The sequence below is a fragment of the Chenopodium quinoa genome, unplaced genomic scaffold (genome assembly GCF_001683475.1).
Source record: "Chenopodium quinoa cultivar QQ74 unplaced genomic scaffold, ASM168347v1, whole genome shotgun sequence".
NCBI lineage: Eukaryota > Viridiplantae > Streptophyta > Magnoliopsida > Caryophyllales > Amaranthaceae > Chenopodium > Chenopodium quinoa.
The window spans coordinates 1,921,081-1,937,127 of record NW_018745395.1 but is presented as its reverse complement, the minus strand read 5'-3'; the positions used below and the strand labels follow the sequence as shown (position 1 = coordinate 1,937,127).

The following is a 16,047-nucleotide window of genomic DNA, read 5'->3' as shown; positions in this document are numbered from 1 at the left end:
AATAAGCCATGAACAACTAATATAGACTCGAAAACTACCTAAAAAGACTCTAAAAATATGCACATTACACGATATATCAAATTCCCCCAAGCTAGCCTAATGCTTGTCCTCAAGCATTCGACCATGAAGCACTAAGGGAAACAAGATAACCTCTCAACCAAGAATACATGTTCTACCAATCAAAACCAAGTGAAAAACAAGAAATGCAAACCATCAATTGTAAAACCACCAAAAGCTTCAAGCACCCGGAGTTGACAACCAATCTCGCCACACATCTCCCCTAACCAATTCAGTCGTATATGAATAGCATCTCACTTTAGTTGCGCAAAGTAAAATAAATAAGCCACTCATGTGTTTACAACGGTTAGAATAAGTAAGTAATCACACAACCTAAGCATAAATGCCGGTTGACTTCATGGAATTATCCTCTTAAGACTTGCTAATAGACTTTCTCCACTTTGTCAAATGATGATGCAAAATAGAGGTCATGAATTCCTAAATATGGGTAGGCTTGGTTATACAAGGTTAGAAGACGTTATTTGGGAATTTGGTGCTAAAAAAAATAACAAAAATCCTAATCCCACTACATAGCCAAATGTCGGGTTCAAACCAACCTTATATCCTCCAAACAACACATAAACAAGCCCCTTATTCACACAATTCAGTTCTCCTACTTCTTTTTTTTTTTCTTTCGAAGGCAAACTCTATTTCATGACAAACATTACCCTTCTTTTTCATCACTTTTTAGCTCAAATTTCATGAATTTTCATTTTTTTTGTATTATTTTTTCACAACACAACTTTTCACTTTTTTTTCTAAAGCGTAAACAAGTATTTTTTTCGCTTCTTTCTTTTCAACTTCTTTTCTTTCTTCTCTTTTTTTTTCAAATTGAAAGTACCACAACTCAAAGGGGCATAAATTGTACAATGATTCTCCATCAAAATAAACCTACAAAAAGGCACTAAGGCATATAATATAAGGCATCCAAGAAGGGAATCAAGGCTCAAATTGGTTCTCCCTAAGAGTTGATGTAAAAAAAAAAAAAAGGTAGAGCACAAATCACAAACCTAAGAAGTTGAGGCTCTAATTAACTAAAAGGAAATTCAATCATTCTTCCATATTGCATTAAAAAGTCTCAAATAGTCGCAAAGAAAACCCAAGAATCAAATTACATGAAGGAAATCTATCACACATAAAAGGAAAGCGACTAAAATAAGATGTGTCAGTCGAAATGGCTCGAAAAATCTCACATGGATACTCAAACTATTCATATCAGTCGACCGGGGAGACCATTCTTGCCACAAATAAGTTCAACTCCAATTCATTCAATTAATGGGTTTTCAAAAAAGAGTTTTTCATTATTTTTTTTCATAAAATTTTCACATTTATCACATATCATCATTGAGGCAAAACCATATAAATGCATAGCAGGACACTAGAAAAGCCAAAAGCAAACAAAGTAATATATACAAAGCATATAGTAATCCCTCCCCCAAGCAAAACTTTACATAGTTCTCAATGTGAACGTATATCGATCAAAACTTGCAAGGGAAAGAGAAAACTAGGCCCTACTGGCCGGAAGAGGGATCATACCTCGAGGCAGAGCTAGGACCGCCCTCAAAATAACGACGCATCATGTCACCCATGTTATGAAATGCTATCTGTATAGTGATGAATTGACTTCTCATTTCATCAAAGGAGGTGGCCATGCTGTCTTGAGATTGCACTAGATTGTTGTACCCCATCCTCGTCTCCTCAAAATCTCTCCTTAGGCCCTCGACATTCACTACTACAAAAGGAGCCTTTTTTCGAAGCTATTGCCTCGACGCTAAGGCAAGGGCGTCAACAACAAATTATAATCCCGCGTCTTCTCGACGCCTTATAGTGTCGGAAGTAATTTTAGACTACTTTTAGCGTCGAGATCACTGACACGTGCCCCGCACGTGTACTCAATCAGGTGAACAACACGATCATTATACCCACAAAACCCCCCACTCATCATATTCTTAACCCTAACTATTCTGTATTTTTTTTTCTTCATTTGATTGGAATTATACGCAGAGATTCATGGAGTCATGGCTTATATTTCGAATTCAGATCCTCTTTCTCTTTGCGTTTCTAAAATTCTATCACAATAATTTATATATCTTGCCAAAATTATTTTCTTTCTCTCAGATCTGGTTATTTGCTTTGAAGATGGATTTGCGACAGCTATTGCTCTTGTTCTCCTCACAAGGTGCATTTTTACATCACTCTTTGTTGTTTTTAAACTCCTAATAGTAATTCTTTCATTTTTTTGTGTGACTTTAATTGATACTTGTAAGTTGCAATTGCCAAATGTTACTCGTTTCAAAACCCTAGGTTCTAGATCTTGTTGAAATCACTGAATAACTGTCATGAATCTTGCAGATTCTACAATGTGAGGCATCAACATTAGCCCATCCAAGTAACAATGGCGATCAACAAAGGAAATCTCCAGGTACATATGAATTTTTTAATTAAGGGCCACGAGAATCAAATTAATAATTGAATAAGTAGTTATTTGGGAAATATGCTATGACATTTATGCTCAAATCATTGTTTGTTGACCGCGTGCTTCCTAATGAATGGATGATGGGAGCTACTGCTGGTTTTTGATCAAGTCGTTCATCTTGTCTTTTTTAATTTTAATAGGAATATATTTTTATAAATTACTCTTATTTGCTGAGATTTCATCAAAGTCACAAGTATTTCATGGTCCAAGGTTAATTTCTTCATATCCCTCTGTTAGCTATAGTTTTGTTTGTGGTTTGGTCCATGTTTCAATATTTTATAAATAATAGATAAATCATTTTACTTTAGAAATTATGCTCTTAATTTACGAGTTAGAAAAATTTGAACTTTGATTAAAATTTACACTCTTAAACTGAATTGGAAGATGTTTTGCTTAAGCTGTATGCTGAAACAATTTTGGTGTGGGCCTTGTCTTAGAGTGCTTGTATATATAGAATATCATGAATGTAAGTCTATGTTGTGACTATTTAGCTTATGTATTGTAATTGAATGGATAATTGACAAGGATAGATGTATATCTCGCACATTTGTGAATCAGGTGATAATAACTATTGTTTTGTGTGAGAAGTTTGGTCTTTGATATGAGAACCTGGTTGTTGTTCATTATTTTGTTCCGAGTCTTTCTTTTTTACACTATTTTGTATCTAGCATTTTATTGTTGTGCAATTATTATTAGCAAAATTTTACTAACCTTTTGTCAAAAGAGCTAATTTTATTAAATTAATTCAACTTAGCTTTAAGAAAACAAGCTCTTGATAACTCTTTATGCTTCAAAGTTGAGAAAAAAAAAACTTACTGTAATTCATTGGGTTAAAGGTTAATTTCTTCCCACTCTATCACTCTATCAGCTATAGTTTTGTACGACGTAGTTATTTCCATGTTTCAATAGTATATAAACAAGAGAGAAATTATTTTATTGTAAAAATTGTACTCTTGACATTACAAGCTGCTGACATCTAGCTCAAATAAAACAAACCAAATTTTCACATGCGTTATGTCTGTTCTTCTCATTACAGGAGTTGGTTTCTTTTCATTGATTTTGTTTGGTGCTCCACTTACACCTGTAATTGGATCCATTGGGTTGACTCCTCTTCTAGCAGCAGTTTATGTGGGTGTCTTGCAAAATATTTTCAGCTAGAGTGTGAAGTACAGTTTGTTTGACCTTTGCAAAGAAATGGCTTACTTTTTTTTTGTTCTGTTTTTTACCTTCCTAATGAATTTGACCTTCCTGTTAGTAATTGCTTTGTCTGTATTGTTTTAAAATATTTGATTCATAGACAGTAGATATTTCAAGGATTTTTCATGTATACAAAGTATTATTATGTTTCATTGTGCTTCTATTTTATGTCTATTCTGAAAAATTTAGCTTATTGTTCTGCATTTGAAGCACGATTATGATGACTTTTGAGTTGTTTGATAGCCTCTTTTCAATAATTTTTTTTATTTTGTTTAATTGTTTTTGGTTCCGTATGCATTACGATTTTTTAGGTAAAAGTCAACATTCTTTGATCTTTTTCTCTTTTGTTAATTGTATCTCTAGCTCAGGTGGCCTCACACACTATTAGCCATGTTCTTGACATGGATATGTGGCCAAACATTCATCGTCGAAAGAAATACCTTTAAGAAGCTAAAGGTGTAGTCATTGGCTGTACTACGCTACAGGATACATGTAAGTTTTTTTTACCACTTTACATAATACATGTTAGTTTTGTGTATTTACAAGAAATGGAAGTTCTAGAACCCCCTATTATTATTAATTGTTGTTCTGTTTTTGTTCTTGTTTGATGTTACTGCTGTTATTGTTTTATGTTGCTGCTTCATGCATTAAGGTGTTGTTGCAGACTTGCTATTGCCTTTCTTTGTTAACTGTACTGCTGCCCGGCTATATTCATGGTCGTGTTTGTATCCTATCTTGTGTGTGTTCGTGGTTGTGATTGTGTCCTATCTTGTGTTACTAGACTTGAACCCTTTTTATGAATTTATAAGTTACCTATAAAGCTCTAGGATTCTACTTCGACAAAGCTAAGCTCACCTATGGCCCAACCTCACTTGCCTGTAGGACCTTTTTTTAATATACTTTGACTTAAATTGTCCAACAATCTTCTTCTTAAAGCGCTTGTTGGACAATTTTCTCAGATTGTAGGTGCAGTTCGTCAAGGGAATGCATCTCCGGGTCTTTTAAACAAAGCATCTGAATTCTTAGGAAAGGCAAAACATCAGGTAACAAAGTCACATTTCTCTTTATAACTGAAATCAGAACTGAAATCTAGAACTGAATCCAGAATTGAATTCAGAACTGAATTCAAACCTGATTTTTTGGGAGTTTGAATTTTGAACTGAATCCAGAATTGAATCCAGAACTGAATTCAGACCTGTTTTTTGGGAGTTTGAATTCAGAAATTCTGCTTTGCTCCTGCTGTTTCTATGCTACTTTTGCTAGAACATTGCTACTTGCTATGTGTTTGTTAAACTCTAAGTAAAATTGCATGTAACATTGTTAAAGTGATAACCTTGGAAAAAATTTGTAGGATGCTCTAACTGTTTGTTTGAAAGAAAATGGGAAAAAGGAAGTGACCCAAATTCAGATCTGAAGTTCAGAGCTGATTTTCATAACTGAATTCAGATCTGATCATCAGAACTTGTCATAGTGGCTCCCCATTTTCGGGTTAGAGGCTACAATTTATGGAAATAGTTCAATTCTATATGAATGGGCCGGGGGTGCTTAATTACGGCTAATTATTCAGTGATTTAAAGGGGAAAGGGTGTTTCATAATGGGAGTGTTAGTTTATTAATGATTCAATTTTTGTATAATGAAATCTGTTGAATCGGTAATGAAAGATTAAAATAGACTTATTAGGAAGTTGCTGTAATTATCAACTATAGAATATTGAAGAGTTATTGAGATACATGGACATCAAAGTGATCTGACAATTTTGAAATGATATAATCATTTTTATCTTTTGCAACGAGACGTCATTTACTTATTTGTGAACCTCTTCCCTGTAGCGCCTGCACATGTTGTAATTTTCCTCTGAAATCTTACACAACAACCACCTGCACAATAAGTGCCTAACAAAAGACGCGCACAAGGCATAGGCTATTGATAGTAGATAATTTCTGTTTTATGGTTCAATGATGTTACTAATTGCTCTTATGCTAGGTTCTCTATCAGCTGTTTAATGGTCTTTTTCAACTTCATTTGCTGTAAAGATTGTGTGTGTGTGTGTGTGTGCACGTGCGCGTGCCGCAATGGCTGTATGATCAGTTAGTGTGGAAATGCTTTAAATGCATAATGATACTAAACTCTTGGCAAGGTTCAGTTTTGAATTCATCATAAAACTATTCCCATTATTAGACAAACTCTCTTAAGCTTTCTAATGGACAGCAAGAAAGCTTAAAAATTTATAGGCCTACTTTACAGATTTATATATGTGCATTGTACATAATTAATTGCCTAGATTAAAGTATAATGTCCGTGTTATTGTCTCAAATCGATTATGAAGCTTGAGCATATATTGTTTAATGTACTAATTTATAATTTGTATTTTTGTTTTTGAAGATTGGAAAAGGCAATGTAGGTACAACAAGAGAATAGGCCGGGACACTTGAGCATCAAAACAAGTGACTATATTGTCTATAAGGCCATCATCTATGTATTTTGATTTTTAGTCTAATATTAGTGATGTATTTATTTAGGGACAAGCTACTATAATGTGCGACGTTTTTTTTTTTAATTTGTTTTTAATTGTGTTGATGTTTTCTTTTTATAAATTTGGTAATTAACTACGTACTCTTATTATTGTTGATTAATAATTGTTTTTTTTATTTGTATGTTATTAATTTAATTTATTGATAAATTTAAATAACTATAATGTATGTATGATGGTAATAATTTAATAAAAGAAAAAAAAAGCTTAAAAAAAAATTCTAGACGCTTTTTAATGTCTACATATTTTGCACATTTTCATATTTGAAGAGTTTCCCGCCATACCATAGGTTGACACGAATAAACGCAAGACAACAAAATGCGTCGCTAAATTTGATTATGTGGATATGTAAAAACGTCGCTAAAAAACTACACACATTTGGGATAATGCGCGAAATACATAATTTTCGACACTTCGTATATTAGTCAGGACACAAAAAAGCGTCGAGCTTCTTGACGCTTTTTTGTGTCTTGAAATTCTCGACTCACGTATTTTTGACTTTTTAGCAGCGTCGAGAAATATTTTTTCGACGCTTTTTAACATCGGAAAAAGGCCTAAAAAGCGTCCAAAAAACACGCTTTTTGTAGTAGTGATTGGACCTCATAGTAGTGATATCAGTCCTTAAATCCACTATCTGCTCCTCCAAAGCCGGTAGTTGTTGATTACCTTGAGCACCTTGATTTACGGGGGCATCTTCCTCCATATGTACCGGGCCGCCTCCCACCAGTAATGGATCACCTTCGAGGTGTGGGGGATGCCTAACAAAATTTCCAAATTTAACCACATTCATAATTATCAAGAAAGTATCATCTACATACCTAATTAGAGCACAAATTTCCAAATTACTCAATAAAGTTGACCCAAAATCTACACTAATAAGAGCAACAATCAAGGTTCACCCACAAGAATCACAATCTAACAAGTTTACCAAATAATTTCACAAGTAATATTCATAAAACTTGAAGAGAGCGAAAGTGAGTGGAGAGATTATACCAAAGTTGTAGTGGGTATTAAGAATACCCACAATTGACAACGATTGTGTAGCCTTGATCCTCTTGAGATGCTTCCCACTTCACCAAATTGCTTCAATTAAACCCAAAAGGAAACCCCTAAATTCGTTGACAAATTTAGGGTTTTCGAATTTTGATGAGTGTGGGGTTTCATAGTGAGCTTAGATGGGGAATTTTTGGTAGATAAGTATAGTAATAGTAGTGGGATCAAATTCTTGAAGAATTGATGAGTAAAATGTGAAAAATTGATGAGTTTTAAGGGGTATGAGAGGGTTATACGGGATTGAGAAAGAAGAGGAGAGTATGTGTGATGGTGGAAGAGGGGAGAGAAAAAAAATATAGGGTTTTTCTAAGCTATGCCCCCAAGTTATTGTATTTCTAAGGTGTACCCATGCTTTTTCAAAGTTATAAGCCGTGCCTTCCACTTCACAATATTTTATCAACAATACCCTTTGACAGTCATATCCGTTAATAAAAGTTAAGTTATTTTATCGATAATGGTGTTGTGACGTTATTTATTTGACACATGTCCTATTCTAATTGGTTTAACACTTTTAAAAAAAAATCAGAAAATAAAATAATAAAAAAAAAATGTTATTGTTAATCTCAAGGTTATTGTTAATAAAAAATTGTGAGGTTGAGGGCACAACTTAAACGTTTAAAAAAGCATGGGCACATCTTAGAAAACGAAGAAGTTTGGGGGCATAACTTAGAAAAACCCTTTAATATATGTGAGAATATGGAGCCTTTAGTTTGCTATCTTGGATTTCCCTTCAAGTTGTGAGACATGGGCATGCCACCCTTAGGCATGGGCATGCCCAAGATCAGAAAATTTAGCCTTAAAATTTCCCAAGATGACACAGGCATGTTGCTTAGAGGCATGGATGTGCCTGCCTGGGATATTCACACTTTAAGCTCGTTTTTTTTCTTTTCTTTTTGTTTTTTCTTTTTTTTTAGAAAACATAATAATAATAATAATAATAATAATAATAATAATAATAATAATAATAATAATAATAATAATAATAAAAGAGTTAATAAACTAAAACAAAAAGAAAATAAAATTAAAAAAAAAAAAAATGGGTTGCCTCCCATTTAGCGCTTGTTTATATGGTCATAAGCTCGACCACCCTTTTTTTTTTCAAATTTCCTTTGCCGGATTTGAGAGCGTGATGTCTACTCTCTCATCAATTGGATCACCAACTCTTTAGTGTTTTAATCTCTTGCCATTCACCTTAAAAGTACCATCATTTTTGTTCCATAATTCAATAGTACCATAGGGGTAGACTTTGCAAATCTTGGATGGGCCCGACCACCTAGAACAAAGTTTATCGGAAAATAGTTTCAATCTTGAGTTGAATAAAAGGACTTGATCTCCTTCCTTGAATTCCCTTCTCACAAGACCTTTATCATGCCACCTTTTGGTCTTTTCTTTGTACAGTTTTGAACTTTCATAGGCTTCAAGACGGATCTCATCGAGCTCATTTAACTGCATCAATCTCTTTTCACCCGATGCTTGAGCATCAAAATTTAAACTCTTGATGGCCCAAAATGCTCGGTGTTCTAGCTCAACGGGTAAGTGACATGCCTTTCCATACACCAATCTATATGGAGTGGTACCAATTGGCGTTTTGAATGCCTTTCGGTAAGCCCATAATGCATCGTCGGTCTTAACCGACCAATCCTTCTTTGTCCTAGCGACTGTTTTCTCCATATAAATTTTATTTCTCGGTTGGACACCTTAACTTGACCGCTAGTTTGTGGATGATAGCCAATTCCAACCTTGTGTTGCACTCCATACTTCTTTAACATTGCTTCAAATCGATTCTCCAATAAATGTGTTCCCCTATCACTAATTAACACACGTGGTAAACCAAAACGAGGAAAAATGACTTTCTTAAAGAACTTACTTACCACACGAGCATCATTGGTTGGAGTAGCTATTGCTTCTACCCACTTTGAACATATTCAACGGCTACTAGAATATATCAATTACCATAGGAAGACGGGAATGGTCCCATGAAATCTATCCCTTACACGTCAAACAACTCGACCTCGAGTATGTTATTGAGTGGCATCTCGTGCTTCCTCGAAATAGTCCCAGTCCGTTGACAACAGTTACATGCCTTAACATATGCATAGACGACCTTGAACAACTTTGGCCAATAAAAACCGCATTGTAGGATCTTTGCAACTATTTTTGTAGGACCTGCATGTCCACCACACGGTAGATCATGGCAATGAGGAATAATATGGTTTACCTCACCTTCCGGGACACATCTTCTAATAATTGCATCCGCACACCATTTGTATAGGAATGGATCCTCCTAAAATGTCTATTTTCCTCGTAAAAGAGTTTCTTCTTTTGTTAAGATGAGTAACCATGAGGCAATGTACCTGTGGACAAGAAATTGGCTAAATCAGCATACCAAGGTGATTCAATTTGAGAAAGTGCTAATAAATGTTCGTCGGGGAAAGAATCATCAATGGGGAGGTCATCCCCATCTCCCTTTTCAAGGAGGATGCGAGAAAGATGGTCAGCAACGACATTCTCAATCCCTTTCGTGTCCCTTATCTCGATGTCATAATCTTGCAATTGAAGGACTCGTCGAATCAAACGCGACCTGGCATGGCTTTTAGTCATCAAACATGCATTTCAATGCAACGTGATATGTGTGAATTATCACCTTCGAACCAACAAGATAGGAATGAAACTTGTCTATTGCTTAAATTACTGCTAGCATCTCTTTTTCAGTTATGGCATAATTCATTTGAGTAGAATCAATAGTTTTACTAGAGTAATAAATTGCATAAAGTTTTCTATCCTTCCGTTGCCCCAAGACGGGCCCTGCCACATAGTCATTGGTATCACACATAATCTCAAATGGTAGGGTCCAATCCGGGGGTTGCATAACAGGGGCGGAGATCAAAGCTTCCTTCAACCTATTAAAAGCTTCCAGACAAGCATCAGTAAATACAAATGGGGCATCCTTGGCCAAAAGCTCAGTTAGAGGTCGAGCGATTTTTGACAGGCTAAAGTCGTATCACCTAATCAAAAGTAATTCCTAAAACCACTAAATAAAATAGATAGGGAAGTAGGGTCGAATGCACAGGGAAACTGGTCTTTCTATTCCTAATTAATTAAAGCAATCTAAATTATTAAGTAACAAATTATTATTATCGAAGGGAAATTAAACTACGAAGATTAAGGGTAAAGAGAAATCAATGAATAAAGGACCTAGGGCATAAGTTCACCAATAAATATTATTCCAGGGTAAAACATAATAATCAATCATCAATGCATCAATTAACCAAATCATAAAGGGCTTTCGCTACGTATTACAATCACAGAGTTAACATACCGGTATTAAATCTCATCTCTCAAATCTCGACTTAACCATTTATAAATTAGTCTGCCTATTAAAACTAAGCCTAAATATCAATTCTCATCTCTCGAATCTCGAATTAATATTGCTAAACTCATACATAAAAGACCAGCGCTAATCTGGTTGCAGAGCATTAAATCAATCAATAGGAAATTAATCAAGCATTGACAATCAACAACAATAAATTACCCCTTCATATTATTTATGGATTCTCATAAACCCTAGAAAGAAAACTACTCAGACATAATTAAATCTAAACTAAACAAAGCAATTAAATAAGTCATGATGAAAGAAATAAAATAATTAACTGAGATTTAAGTGGAAGAAATCGTTACCAAAGTAATCGGAATTAAAGAGTTGAATTAAGAACAAAGTTGTAGAGAGAGAAAATAATCTAAAAACTAAGTAGAGAGAGAAAGTCTAAGAGAAGGAAGTACAAAAACATAAAGCATTAAATCGTATTTATACAAAACTCATAATTACTCCTAATTAAAACTAAATAACTCGCTGAACAGAGCTCCTCATAAACGCGCGCCCGATCGAGCGAAAGGCCGCCCGATCGGGCCCGCCTTTTTCTTCGCACCCTTGTTCTAGGCAGCCGCCCGATCAAGCTAAAGCTCGCCCGATCGGGCCCGACTATAGGATGGACTTGGATTGGGCTTCATTCTTGGCCCAACTCGAATCTCCACTTCGGGTCTTGAATACTCGGTGTCCAATGCAAGCGGTCGTGCCTTCCAATTCTCGTAGTTGTTCCATAATAATCCCGAGAAAAATCTCTAAAGATGCAATTTCCTACAAAACTCAACAAAAACTACGAAAACACCAAAAAACACCAATTAGTAATAAAAGTGGCTCTAAAGATCCAAAAACACTACTAATTAAGACCAAGGGACGGGGTGAAACACTATATAAAATAGACATATCAATTTTCGAAAAATCTTTAATAAATCGTCTTTAAAATCCTGCATGACCAAGAAAATTCCTAAATCCTTTTATAAAATTAGGAGGGATTAGTCGCTCAATTACCTCTATTTTTGGTTTATCGACCTCAATACCCTTATGTGATACCACATGGCCTAGAACAACTCCTTGTTGTACCATAAAATGACAATTTTCCCAGTTCGAAATTATATTGACTTCCTTACATCTATGGAGCACCTTTTCCAAATTTTCAAGACATACATCAAAAGATGTTCCATAGACAGAAAAGTCGTCCATAAAGACTTCCATTGAATTTTCAATAAGACCTGAGAAAATTGCCATCATACAACATTGGAACATGGCTGGAGCATTACATAATCCAAATGGCATTCTTTGATAGGCGAAGATGCCATAAGGACATATGAAAGTAGTCTTTTCCTGATCACATGGACGAATGGGAATTTGAAAGAAACCAGAATATCCTTCCAAGTACCAGAAAAAGGAATTCTTAGCCAAACGTTCAAGCATTTGATCAATAAAGGGGAGGGAAAAATGATCCTTTCAGGTGGCCTTATTCAACCTCCTATAATCAATACACATTTGTCAACCTGTAACAGTTCTAGCAGCGATTGGCTCACCCTTGTCATTCTTGACAACGGTCAAACCCCCTTTCTTTGGAACTACTTGTACAGGGCTAACCCACTTACTACCTGAGATAGGGTAGATTATACCTACAGCAAGCAATTTAAGAACCTCTTTTTAACTACCTCCATCATATTTAGATTAAGTCGTCTTTAAGGTTCTATGGAGGAGTTATGATCGTCCTCGAGAATTATCTTATGCATAAAAAATGAGGAATTAATACCCTTAATATCATCAATGGTGTACCCAATAACACATTTATATTTTCTCAAAACAGTGAACAATTGCTCTAAATTCATGTCATTAAGCTCAGCATTAACAATAACAGGATATGTATTATTAGGACCAAGATATGCATATTTAAGAGTAGAGGGAAAGGGTTTCAACTCTACCTCGGGAGGCGTAGTACTCTTTCCTACACTCGATGCACTAAGGACTTCCTTCACTAGAGCGTCGGTTGGATTGAATTTTCCTTCCTCAAGTAGCCGTGTGTACTCCCTTGTCTCCCAATCTTCCTCATTGGCACTCCCCACCAACACTGTTTCAAGTGCATCATATGTTTTAGTCAAGGGAAGTTTCTCACGTTCTAAGTCATCAAGGACATCCACTTGAAAAATAGTCTCTCCCATGGAAGGAGTACCCTTAGCATTCAAGAGTGAATATTCCATTTTCTCATCGCCCACCTCAAAAGTGATTTTACCATTCTTCATATCAATGATTGCACCTGCAGTGGCTAAGAATGGTCTACCAAGAATAATGGGGACATGTGCATCCTCTTCCATATCCATCACAACAAAATCACATGGGATAAAGAATTTTCCCACACTAAGAGGAACATCTTTAAGTATACCCAAGGGAAATTTAACCAACCTATCTGCAAGTTGTAGAGACATGCGCGTAGGCTTAAGTTCACCCATTTGAAGTTTCTTGCAAATAGAGAGCGGCATAAGACTCACGTTTGCACCAAGATCACATAGTGCCTTGTTAATCTGTAAATCCTCAAGCTTCACTGGAATGGAGTAGCTACTTAGATCGCCTAGTTTCTTAGGAAGTGTATTTTGCAAAATTGCACTACACTCTGAATTCAACGCAACTGTAGCATTCTCCTCTAGCTTCTTCTTGTTAGAGAACATATCCTTTAAATATTTTGCATAAGATGGCATCTCGGATATTGCATCTAGGAATGGAATGTTGATGTGAAGCATTTTTTCAGAATATCAAGAAATTTTCCATACTTTTTCTCTAACTTAGCTTGAGCCAACCTTTACGGGAAAGGAACTTGTGGCACATATGGAACAAGTGGTGGTGGAGTTGATGCCTTTGGCTCTTTCTTAATCGCACTACTATCGACCACCTTCTCATCTGTGACTACCTCTTCAAAAACCTCCTTTGATGGCTCCTTCATGGGAGGATCTTCCAACTTCTTTCCACTCCTCAAAGTCACAACATTCATATGCCCCTTTGGTGGTTGCTCTATTGACCCGAAAAGGCTCCCGGAGTCTTTAAAGATTGGCCAACTTGATGAGCAAGTTGACTTATTTGATTTTTCATGAGCTTGTAGTTGTTGGATGTTGTTGTTTGTTGTGGTAACGAAGTTCTCCATCATCAACTCAAGGTTGGATTTTTGTGGAGGTGGTTGCATAGGTTGTTGGACTAGAGGTTGTCTTGCTTGGAAACCAGGTGGTGCATTATAATTGTTGTTTCAAGGTGGTAGTGGAGGTGGATTTTGTTGAGCTTGGGTATTCTTGTAAGAGAAATTTGGATGATGTTTCCAACCTTCATTATATGTGTTTGAATGAGGGTTATATGGTTGGGATTCAAAGTGTAGAATGCATTGGCTTCCTCGATCGACATCTCATTTGAATTTTGTAGACAATCAGGTGCAATGTGACCTTGTACATTACACATTTGACAAGTTTCAGCAGATGAGCCAAAAGATGTCGCTTGGAACTTGTCAAACTTGCTTGTCAATGCCTGCATAGAACTAGTCAAAAGAGTTAGAGTATCAACTTCAAATTTTCCTCCTTTTTCACACTATGTCGGCCCCCAGGATGACAATTGTCATTGGGCACCATCTTCTGAATTAGCTCCTTTGCCTCAGTTGGTTTCTTAGTCAAGAGAGAACCCCCAGATGCAGCATCAATATAAATTCAGAATTCATGAGTTAAACCATTGCAGAAGGTTTGGATCAACATCCATTCAGGAATACCATGGTGAGGGCATTGTCTCTGTAATCGATTGAACCTCCTCCATGCTTCATATAGGGACTCATCATCTGACTGCCCGAAATTAGATAGCTCGTTTCTCAACCTTGCAGTCTTTTCCTGTCCCAAGAACTTGACTAGAAAAGCTTTAACCAGTTTGTCCCATGTGTCAAAAGAGCCAGTACCTTCATCTCTCAACCATTCCTTTGCCCTATCCCGTAGTGAGAAGGAAAAAAGGCGAAGTCTAATAGCATCATCTGTAACACCATTTAGCTTCATAGTATTTCACTTCTCCAAGAAACTATCAATGTGAATGACTGGGCAATCATGAGGTGTGCCTGCAAATGAATCATTGGAGATGAATTGAATGAACTTTAGTTTTAATTCAAAGTTTTGAGCAGTAACAGGTGGTCTGAAAATGCTGGAGAGGAGTGCGGTTGTGGTATCAGGAATACCATACTCCAAAAGAGACTTTGTTCCTAGATCAACCATGTTTCTATGGTTTTGATTCTCCTTCTTCTTCTACCTCCTCATCTCCTTGCAGTTGCTTCAATTTAAGAATCAAGTGGAATTAAATCGCCTGACCCTGAACGTCGAGTTTGCATGAAACAAAGAACTAAAAGCAAAGAAATAAAAAACACAAGATACAATAGCCGAAGCAACAGATAAAGCTTAGTAAAAACGAATCACAAATAACTAATATAAAACCGTTAGTCCCGGGAAACAACACCAAAATTTGATAGGTGTGTCGTGTGCCTAACAAAAATAAACCTAACTATACCACTACTATGTAGACAGGAAAGCAAGGGTCGGATCTCAAGAAACTATGGTTCAACTAATTAAATCGACTCAAGCAATTACTAAGCAAGTAACCAATTCAAATAAGTAAGAATCAATATCTAAAGAACTAATTAAAACGATTAAATCTAAACAATATGACAAATAAATGCTAAAAAATCCAAGATCAAGCATCATCACGAATACAATTAATAAAATAGTAGTTCTACCCCTAACACATAATTCAATTGATTAAAGAGGAAAGGTAATCCCTGAATAGTACCAATGGTCTCTCTTGAGTTATCAATGGCTTCTCTAATCACAATAAAGCCTACTTCCTTGGAATCATGTAAATTAATGACCTTAAGCACATTACTCTAACTTCCTAATTATCCATTCAACTACTCCCGTGATGAACTTCAAACCCTTAATTGATTTAATCAAATCCGTCAAAACTCAACTCCCGTTGCAATTAAAACAATGGATTAATAACAATACCAATTATCCCTAATCTAGTATTGGCATGAGCACAATCAATTAAGCAAATCAATTGCAATTATCATTAGAGAATTTAAAGAATTAATTCATGCATCAATCATATTCGGTTTCCGCTAGATCTTGGAATAGGGAAACTACTCACACATATTAATGAAAACAATAACAAGAATTAAAGAAAACATAATTGATAATAAAAGGAATTAAAAGAATAAGAAAATACCAAATCTTGAATTATGAGAGATAAATGAAGAAACTTGAGTGCATAATCTTGAATTACAATGAATATTAAGTCTAGAGAGAAAACTAGGGTTCTAAGATGATAGGTAATGAAAATATAATCCTCAAGAG

The 16,047-nt window shown here is 35.6% G+C and overlaps 1 protein-coding gene and 2 long non-coding RNA genes across 5 annotated transcripts; 1 reads left to right on the top strand and 2 right to left on the bottom strand.

The window, feature by feature from the left end:
* The first annotated feature begins 1,995 nt into the window (after positions 1-1,995).
* On the top strand, positions 1,996-6,358 carry LOC110712898. Of its 3 annotated transcripts, none has more exons than XR_002509719.1 (5): positions 1,996-2,236; positions 2,410-2,479; positions 3,570-4,222; positions 4,667-4,773; positions 6,114-6,358. It is a non-coding gene; the product is annotated as an uncharacterized LOC110712898 (long non-coding RNA). The 3 variants fall into 3 exon arrangements; XR_002509720.1 differs by having other exon boundaries at positions 1,997-2,236; positions 4,690-4,773; XR_002509721.1 differs by lacking the exon at positions 4,667-4,773 and having other exon boundaries at positions 2,000-2,236.
* Positions 6,359-6,551: 193 nt separating this feature from the next.
* On the bottom strand, positions 6,552-7,659 carry LOC110712899. Its single transcript, XR_002509722.1, has 2 exons — positions 7,255-7,659; positions 6,552-7,019 (listed from the first exon to the last, which is right to left on the bottom strand). It is a non-coding gene; the product is annotated as an uncharacterized LOC110712899 (long non-coding RNA).
* Positions 7,660-8,478: 819 nt separating this feature from the next.
* On the bottom strand, positions 8,479-8,985 carry LOC110712997. Its single transcript, XM_021891455.1, has one exon. The coding sequence runs from the start codon at positions 8,983-8,985 to the stop codon at positions 8,479-8,481; it is 507 nt and encodes a 168-aa protein (XP_021747147.1).
* Positions 8,986-16,047: the final 7,062 nt, after the last annotated feature.